This window comes from Pararge aegeria, chromosome Z (assembly GCF_905163445.1).
Source record: "Pararge aegeria chromosome Z, ilParAegt1.1, whole genome shotgun sequence".
NCBI lineage: Eukaryota > Metazoa > Arthropoda > Insecta > Lepidoptera > Nymphalidae > Pararge > Pararge aegeria.
The window spans coordinates 10652303-10662638 of record NC_053208.1 but is presented as its reverse complement, the minus strand read 5'-3'; the positions used below and the strand labels follow the sequence as shown (position 1 = coordinate 10662638).

Genomic DNA, 10336 nt, shown 5'->3' with positions numbered 1-10336 from the left:
AATTTGGTATATTTTATAGGTAGGGTCGAAAGTAACAACTTAATCCCGGTTAAGATTTTACCTTCTTTACCAGCTTCGTTACTGGTCAATTAATAGAAAATGTTGCAACCCCACAAACCAGACTCGATCCAGTCACTAAGCGGGCAAATTGACCCAATGCCCTCTTCGTCATCACTTGTACAACTGATCGTGCCTATTAGCTGCTGCCCCTATAGAGAAAGTGATTCTGTGACTGGTTATGTTGGCGAGACCGACACCATCTAAGGACCCTTGGAAAATATCACATTAATTTGATCCGCCATCCTGGTGTAGGTACGGATGAATAGACATAGCCGCGGATGGTAACTAGTAAAATCAATGATCTGTTATTTAGTACCTAGTGTTTTACAAGGGCGGATCCAGCTTTGGCGCCAGGGGAGGGTCACATCGCGAGAGGGGAACGATTGGCTCTCGAAGAAGTTGGCCAGGTGCAGCGGATGGCTACCCGGAGGATGCGGGACCGCTGGAAAGCGAGTCTGGAAGATGCCCTCTATGGCAAACGCACCATAGAGGCCATGCACCCGGTCCTCGGCCAGTGGATTCGGCGGAAGCATGGTTCACTCTCATTCCGGCTCGTGCAGGTTATGACAGGCCATGGCTGTTTCGGTCATTACCTGCACCGTGTCGCGAGGAGGGAACCGACCCCGTCGTGTCATGAGTGCGGTGCTGCGGATGACACTGCGCAGCACACCCTCGAGGAGGGTCGCAGGTGGGATCCTCAGCGTCGCACTCTGGTAGCGGAAATAGGCGGGGACCTCTCGCTGTCCAGCGTTGTATTTGCCATGCTGAGCAGCGAGAGGTCTTGGAATGCTGTGGTTGACTTTTGCGAAGAAGTTATCTCGCAGAAGGAGGCCGCGGAGCGGATGCGTGAAGAAGCTGTAAACGCACATCCGCTCCGGCGTAGACGGGGGGAAGGAGACGGCGGGAATATGCCGCACGTCTGCTTGCCCTGGGAGGCGGCGGGTAGTTATTGGGCTAGCTACCCGTCCCTATACGAGTCTCCCTGCTGTCTGAGGGGGGGGTCAAGCTGTCCTGATCACCTCCTCCTTAGCTTAGTAGCCCTGGCAATCAGCTGGGGTTGTTGGTCAGACGTCTGGGAAGTGTACAACGGGTTCCCCGGACGTCCAATAAATCCAACGAGAGGGACATGCCCTGGTGGTTTTTAGTTCGGGTAAACGAGTCCCACATAACCTCTGTCCTGCCCAAAAGGACAGAGGTAGCCATAAAGCTTTTCCACCACGACCAAAAAAAAAAAAAAAAAAAAAAAGGGGAGGGTCACATAGTCGTGGTCAAGTCGAGAACTTATAATTTAATTTTGATGACAATAGATAGAAGTAAAAAGTAGGTATTTTATTAATGTACCTAAGTACTGTACTTAAAAATTACAGTTACTGCCAATTTATATTCCATAACCGTGGTGAATGATTTGCCATAACAGCTAGATGACGCAAAACTCCGCTAGAGTGAAGGGGTGGGTTCAACAAGTGTGTAGTGCATAAACTAAGAATTTATATACTCGTATAAGTTCAATTGCCAAACAATAAGAAATAAAATAATTCAGAGAACTAACAAAAATAACATTTAAGTTAAAACACACGCACTGAAATAATGAAAAAGTGACTACTTTCCATTTCTTGTAATTAGTGAATTTGCAGCAATAAGTTTTAAGAATACTTATAAAGGTACACTTATAAACACATTTAAGGTAGAAAGAGATTTAAGTTTTTTAACTTGGAACTATGTAATGATATGTTGAAGTTCCGATTTCGATTGAGGTTAGGTCTAGCTAAACGTTACGTAATCGAGATAATTAAAATTTTCGTTGCGTTCATTCCCAAACTTTGCCACCATACAAAGTTATTATATTATATGGAATTAATAAAGTATTGAAGGTTTGTAGTTACATAAAATCTGTATGGTGACGAAATATATAAAAAAAATCATTATGTTCAATTAGAGGTCCACCTGAGTCCTAGAACCAGCTCGGGGGGGGGGGTCATGACATATGGTTTGTATTAGTTACTAAAGTACCTACCTAGTAATTGCTGATTTTGTATTGTGTTGTAGCTAATTAGGAAAATAAATAAATTTTTCTTTGTTTTTGCTTGAAAATAATTGGCCGGAACTGTACTTTGTTTTACGTATTGTGACCCGACTGAGTTAGGCAAGATATTTGTTGGCGCTTTTATTATAAATAGGTAATCATAAATACCTACTGAATTGTATTTCATTATTACGTAGGTATCTATTATGTCTTTATTTTAGTATATTATGTTATCACATCAATTAAAATTTGTTAAAATAAAAGATCATTAGACATACCTTTTTAGAACTGTTTCTGATTATGTACGAGCGTTGGTGTTAATATTTTACAATTGTATTTGCAGACACTAAAAGCAATATAAATTTTCTATTTAATTTCTAGCTCAGATATCAATTTTCGCCCATTATTTTGTTTTTATTTGTATCTATATAGGTACCTAGTTGAAGTCGTTGGTTATTATAGGTTAATACGGAAAGTAAACCATGTTGATTTTCAAATGAAAATGTTAAAAAAAATATTTATAGCAAACAAAGAGTCTCTCACTCTCTCTCTGGTCGTTCCTTCATCACTGAAGATCGTGGTCCTTGTGAGATCTCAACTTCCGAGTGGGTAAACTGTCTCCATCGGCTTGTTGGAAGCGGCACGAATTTGACTCTTCAAACTGCCAATCTCGTTGAGGACCGACCTCTAGGTCTGTCGCCAGGTGTGTTGCCCATAACTATATTTTTTTTCAGGCCATCATTCCCCCGGCGTAAAAAATAGCTCGGTGCTTTTTACGATACCATCGAAATAATCATTCTCATGTCTGTCAAAGAAATATTTATAACCATGCACTTTTTAAATAAAACTTTATTTAACACTACTATTCATTTGTTAGAATTTCGTACACTATTCAAAGCGCAGTTCTGACGTCAAAATGACGGTTTGTTTTAAAATCCAATGGTTTATTTTGATAATTTTTTTGCTGCCAAATTATAAAGTAGGCATTTTTTATAATACTATAAAATTTTAAAAATATTAAAATTTAATAAATTTTACCGTTTCTCCATTTGTGCTGATATAGGTCTAAATTCATAGAACTTAGTAATATGGTAACAAAACTACTTGTGGGAAGTGGTTTAAAATTAACAGATTATTTATGTACTGAATAAAACACGTAAAATATTCATCAATTTTTATTACATTAAGAAACCTAAATTTGACAAATTCCTTTATGGTTTATATAATAGCATTCTTATACTATATTGAATTTTTGAAATCTTTTAAATTCAGTTCCCAAAACATGCACAAAGATAATTATCATATTCATTTAGTAATATTGAGGTAGTTATTAGTTTCTGAACTTATACCAATTATAAATGGTTCTAAAATAACAGTAAAACAAACAAAATTTAGGTGGAACAGGTGAAATAAGTCCAGTTCACTGAAAAACAGCTCTAAAATGTACATTGAAACCGAGTGAGAAGCAACAAAAAAAATAACTAACTTTTACATTGTACATTGGACTTAACTGAGCAACAATAAACAGTACAAGTGTCCCGGAACTGCTTACTTACTGGTACGGTCACGGCTAGAGCGCTCTGACGCTCTGTGCCGAGTGCTGCCTAACGGGTGTGCTCGACCGCGCTCATACATTTCAACACTATTTTTACTTTTTATAATACATTCATGAATAAGGAAATCCATAATCCAGACGATCAAACGCCAAATCACAAAAACATTACACACATTTAAAATGAATATTTTAACGTAATCGTATAACAGTAGAACCATCAAACAAGATTGATAAAATACATTACTACCAGTGAGAATGACATGTAGATGGCGAAGCCCGGGCGACGCGGCGATGTAGTTCAGTCTCGGGCCGCGCGCCCGCGTTTACCTCAACTTAACACTACTTCACAACGATACAATAATCAACTAAAACTATTAATTTCTGCTTCCTAACACATTACGGAATCGAAATGCTGTTCACATTGCGATACTGTTGCTTACAATGGAAGGAATAAACGACATGCCTATATGTACACTCATACTCCTATCGCGGTCAAGCGGCCGTATACACCGAATAGTTAACGCACGGCCGTCACTTTGTCCTTAAGAATATCGTTCATTTTCATTTGCTGTTTTTAACTGAATCAGGTACATGTCTAAACCTAAGACACGTATCTAATTTATGTGGTAAGTAAACTTATGATGCTCATTAATAAAAGATCGCTGGCCAGGTCGTCAAGTAAAATCTGGCTCCTTAAAGGGTTATTCTTATACAGATTTGATGTTATTTTCATTAATCGACTTTCGCAAATAAGCGTTCCTAGGTACAGTTAACATTTATTTAATACCTACGTTATAATAATTACTTTATTAGCCGCCCAGTTACAAATTACATGGTCAAGTATTGCCAAACTGTATCGTAACTGAACGGCTGATAAAATAGGACCAGAAGCCTAATCGCGTAAAGATAGTAATATTTCATAGAAACGTACAACACCTATAATACCATTTATATTTAGACTACAAACAATCGTTTACACGACAGGGCATCTGTTTACAAACGTAAATAATAAGACTTAATAATATAATAAGCCAGTTCCAAAAAGCAAAATGTACCTACCATAAATGACGTAAAATTACAAATTGTGAAATCATGTTGAAATATTCAATAAAAAAAAGGTCCAAGAACAGTTTAACAATTTGTTTTTGAGATTGAATTGCAATACTTTAACATCGGCTAAGACACCGCGCGCAACCGTAGCAGTCTTCATAGATCTAAAAAATAATCCAACTAAAACAAAAATTACTAATGCTTTTGATATAGCAATTGTTAGTACAAATATCTAAGGAATGTTAAATTGATACCAAAATAAGTCTGTTGAATTAGGTAGGTATCTAGGGAATGCTGCAAATGCGACGGGTACGCGCGTGGAAGGATTATACTTTGATATTATCATAGAGAATGGAACATTTAAATTAGACCTTCAGTCATTGGCTCCAATCTAATATTAGGTAGGTAGCTGGTGGCAATTTCGATATTGATTGCATTATTTGTATTTCGTGTAACACACTAAAACAAAAAAAAAAACACGAAAATAATCTTGTTAAAAGCTAAAGAAAACAATGGTAATTCGAAGGCTTTTTTTTTTCTTCTTACCTTGGCTCATCATATAAACAAACCAGTTACATATGTATCCCATGACAGGATTCCGTTCATAGCCAACTGCACTCGCAAATCGCAATAATTTTTACTTGCGGTCGCTTGTTATCAGCCTACACAACAACACTACAACGATATGGGGTGCGCGGTAAAACGAGGTGGGTGGTAATATGACCAGAATAACAAGTTCTACCGAAAAAATATATTAATTATAATATTTTTAATTTCTGCCAAAAGCTACCTAACTATATTTCTACAGGTTCTCGCATTTTTCACACTACAATGAAAACAAATTTAATATTTATTCGTATTGATTCCGATTGATATTTGGTCAAACTAATATTTAAAATTATTTCTTAACTAGTTTTAAAATCAACTTAAACAGCCTATTTAAAAACTATAAGTTCCGATTCTGGTCTGGGATTCGAATTTGGTCAAATAATAAATGCTACTAATCATAAATGAATCTTATGGGATTAAAAATTTCATCATAATTTATTTTTCAATTCTACTGCAAACAAAACTCTTGATAGATTTCCATTCTGATTCCGGATCCTTATTAAGTGAAATAATTGCTACAAAGTAAGCATGTGTTTCTCAAATTTTACTTAATTTTAAAATCAACTGTAAATAAGTTAATCACTTACTATAAGTGTAAATTTAGATATATGTAATTGATCAGTTTATTGGTACTGATTCAGTAAGTTGGTCAAATAACTGCATCAGAGCATGGCATCGACCATTCAAAATGATCTCATCGTTCCAAACTAAATTTTTCACAACTTTTTATTACTCAATTATATAAATAGTATATGTAAAAGTAAAAAAAAAAATACATTAAGTAAATGCACTAAGGCCCTGTGATATCAAAATCATGCTTGTTTATACATAATATAATGAGGGTATGTAACATGCTTGTTAACATGAAGACCAAATTTCAATATTATTTAGAATACCATGCAGGTTTGTTTCTTTTAAATATTGGAAATGAAATGTTGATCCTTATTTTTAGTTGCTACAGTAAATTCAATACTCATAGTAATTCATCATCTCAAAATAATAAAATTTATAAAATATTATAAATAAACCGTTATTTAAAATACTCATCAGTAGTCATTATTAATTACTAATAATTTAACATGCTTCCAAAAAAGGACTACTAGGTAGAATATTAAATAGATGCGTTTTTTTTGTTGCACCAAATAGTTATTTCCTTTGTATATGACAGGGCCTTCTGTTAAGAAACAAACCAAATTAAGATTGACATGCAGAAAGGTAGAGCAAAACTAGCATGGAATGGATCTGCATCTGCTGTAAGACGTTTTATGTTTATTAGCCGAAAACTGATCTCACACGGAAGTAAATGTAACGGTACATTCGGTGAAAATTGAATGCCAAAAGCGAGATAATATTTTGCTTACTATGTGGAAGTGTCAGGGGTGAAATCGGCACAAGCGAAGACTGATTCGGCTCTAGTATGACTGATGAAATGGGCCAGCGGAACTAATAATTAATACCTGATGCACCTCGGGCAGCGTTTCATGCTGACACAATTAGGTTCTCGAGTCGAGATAATGTAAAATATTCTCACTTTTTGCCAAACTTCCATATATTATTATCTCATTCATATATATAAATATCAAAGCTTCTCATTAATTTTGATATCATTCACTTAATCTTATTCTCTCATAGTTAAATATCTCACTTGGCACAATTAACACAAATCGTACACTCGCATAAAACCGTATCGTTGCGTGGAACCGAACAACCGCACCGCAACGCACCGCACCCACTTAGCCGGTGCGGCTCGACGTGGAGATCGTTCTTAGTCGCATCGATACAGGAAAACAGTTATAAAGCTAACAAAGACAAAATTACAAAGAAAACGATCAACAAATGACACTTACAAATTAAAACTCATACCTTTAGTCCATACCGTCCAACGATGACTACTATATCAAAAATATCTAATCCGGAGTGCGGCAACTACCCACACAGACTGTGAGTCCGCGCCCCAAAGTCGGTCAGTCCGCAGTCAGTGGCTCGCGCACACTAAGCAACTACATCAGACTGTTAGTCTTTACACTGCAGTTGCTAAGCATCCGATATTCTCATTGGAGCCTCGTGATTAAAGCGATGTCGTGTTTCTCCTTTCTTGATCGGTGTTCGCAACCCACACACACCCTTCAGAATAATATCAACAGTACATTGAAGTGCTTTAACAGATTAATCTATTACTTTATAACAAAACAAAATATGTATTACATCTCGTTTGTATAATAATGGCGCTGTACTCTAACCTATTGCTACTAACATGTGTAAATGTATATGAGAACATAATGACAACTATTGCAATCTGGGAAAACTCTTTACAATGAATTATAATAACATGGTATGAAAACAATATAACAATTAAATATATTCCGGCTAATTCCTTTAACTGGTACTATCGTTAAAAAAAAATTGTGTATATGAATAATATATAAAATACATACTTTATATCCAAATACTCATCAACATTAATCCGGGAATAAAATTCACAATTAATTATTCACTATGTTAATATAATACGTCAACAACAACATTGAACTTAGGCTGCTAACAAATCAAAGCGCTAGATGCTGCGCTGCGGACAATAATGTAAGCAGCAGTTCGACTGCCATATGAAATCTGTAATAAGACTGTGTGCTCCTTATACCACTAGAATAGATGAACTAACAATCCAGCATAACAACAGGGGCAAAGGTATAGCTTAGATAAGGTTGCCTTTACATAGATAGATGTAAACCATAGCTTTGTCCGCTGGAGAGTCCGCTCATCTACTATTTTCTACATTAAGCGTGTGGATTCGTCGAAAATCAGTCAAGTGAACAAAAGAAGTAAGTTCTACGTCGTACTACTGCTTGCATTAATTTAAACGGGCTCTGGTTGGAAATAGCAGAGCAGGGTAGGGTGGGGAGGAAAGAGCAGAGTGGGACTGGGCAGGACTAGGCAGGGCAGGGCAGGTTAGGGTTCGGAGCAGAGGGCGGGGGCGGGTAGCGTGGCACGTTGCGGCGGCTGTGGCAGCGGAGTGGTGGCGGCGGGTGGTGGTAACGGTGGGTACCGTCTACTGCTGCGCCGGCGGCGGCGGCTGCTGCTGCGCAGCCCGGCGGTGGCGCACCGGCGCGCTGGCCTGCGCCACCATCGCTCGAATGCGCCTCTGTGCAGACTGCAACCACCAACGCGACATATCACTACATATTCAGACCCCATTCCAGTAATTACTGGGTAGTTGCCATTTGTCCAGCACTTCTAACGTTTTTTTAAATTCTGCTTATAATAACGAGATTCACTTAATAAGTAATATATGATAAAAAAAAATTACTTATTTGTATGATTATGTTCACAAAACAAATGAGGACTTTCTGGTTAATTACTTTTGGCTTGATAAACATGTATTTCGACTTGAGTTAAGAGTTGGATCAAACGATTAATCTTGAATTTATTCTATTGATCTGCGCAAATTGATTGTATGCATTTTGCCTAAACAGCAGACAATAAGCACACAAAAGCTAACAGAATTTATATTGCAATGCAAAATTCACTGCCAGTAGGGTTTGAAAATCTCAAAACTGTTGTTAATGGAATTTGAAATACTCTGTATCCATCTGTACCCCTTTAAGTCTAACCACAACTAAGCCATCAAGGATCACTTAACAAATTTACGCGCAAAATGCTTTCTTGAAAAGGGTATGATGATAATATAGTTTACAGTTGTAACAACTAAAAAAAGAAAAATCCACTTTTTTAGTGCCATATACACTCACATTTCATGCTCTTTCGCATCAGCCTATCAAAATACCGATGGTCGTGCTCTTTCTACCAATTAAGAATGTTGGATTATTTTAATGAAATTATAATGTTTATGTTTCAGAAACTAATTTGTTTATTAAATAACTAAAAATTGAACTAAGATCTCTCATCTTCAGTCACTCTTCTTTCTCTTATAATTAACGTTGATAAAAAAAAAATATTCTAGGTTGCCTTTAAAAGATCACTTTTGGTTATAAGGCCGCCTTTGCACCCTAGCACTAAGTACTATTACTGTTTTCCTTGTATTTTTCCTATTGTGTCTTGTTGCAATAAAGTTTTTATATTCTATTCTATTCTTTAGAATTTTTTATACATAAGACATTACAAATATAGTATATCAATGATTTAATATAATTGTACTATATTCTAAATGCTAATAATAATTCTATAATAGCTGCGCCAAGGAGGTCGTCGTTTCATTGTAAGTAAATTTTATTTAAGTGGGTAATAGAATCTTGTGAAAATAAATTGTTTTATTTAAGTAAAGTGTAAGGCTGAACAACATCTAGGATTTCCCTACGGTGGTATGACGCAAACAAGCTTCGCCGGGATTTGAAAAAAAAAACTATTTTCTAAGCTAATTGCTTTTGCGTTGACTCAAATTACCGAAGCTCGCGCGGAATATTGAGTAGCTACGGGAAATGCCGATATTGATATCGCCCTTCCAGAATATCGTGAATACAATACCGTAAAACGGTTAGTTGACAAAAATTTAAAAGGTAGAGAAAAACTCTTTGGTCATGTGGTAAGAATGTTCGACTTATTAGGTTACACGATTACAAGGTCCTGGCTTAGATTCATAGACTGTTTTTTTAATTTCTCGGTAGACTTTGAATGCAATTTCACAAATAGTTATTAATATTATACCCATATATATTTGTTACCTCTTCGTACACCTTGAAACAGCCTTGTAAAACAGTCAAATATTTCTGAGTTTTTCACAAAATGCAATTAATTGCAGTTTTTGGAGAATGTTTGTTGCAGTTATTAATAACTAAGTAATGGTTAACTAAGGCATCGATCTAATACTAGGAATCATGTTATGGATGGTCTTTCATAACTTATCAACCTAAAAAGTAATGCTTTTTACACGCAATATAAATACAATCAGTATTTTTTACCAACAAATAAATATTCGCAAGCGATAAATATGCACAATACCAATAAGTGTAATCTTAATTAGTAGCCAACTTTCACTCAACCTCTATCAAGCAATCACTCAAATCTTTGAATAGAATCATCTAAAA

General features: G+C 36.2%; 1 protein-coding gene across 6 annotated transcripts in view; it reads right to left on the bottom strand.

Moving 5' to 3' along the window:
* Positions 1–3243: 3243 nt before the first annotated feature.
* The window catches only part of LOC120636467 (insulin-like growth factor 2 mRNA-binding protein 1), a 77761-nt gene continuing 70668 nt past the window's right edge, over positions 3244–10336 (bottom strand). For all 6 annotated transcript variants that reach the window (XM_039907956.1, XM_039907960.1, XM_039907955.1 and 3 more), the window contains one exon: positions 3244–8445. In XM_039907956.1, the coding sequence (XP_039763890.1) occupies positions 8344–8445 (102 nt within the window). In that variant the 3' untranslated portion in view covers positions 3244–8343. The remainder of the gene's footprint in view (positions 8446–10336) is intronic.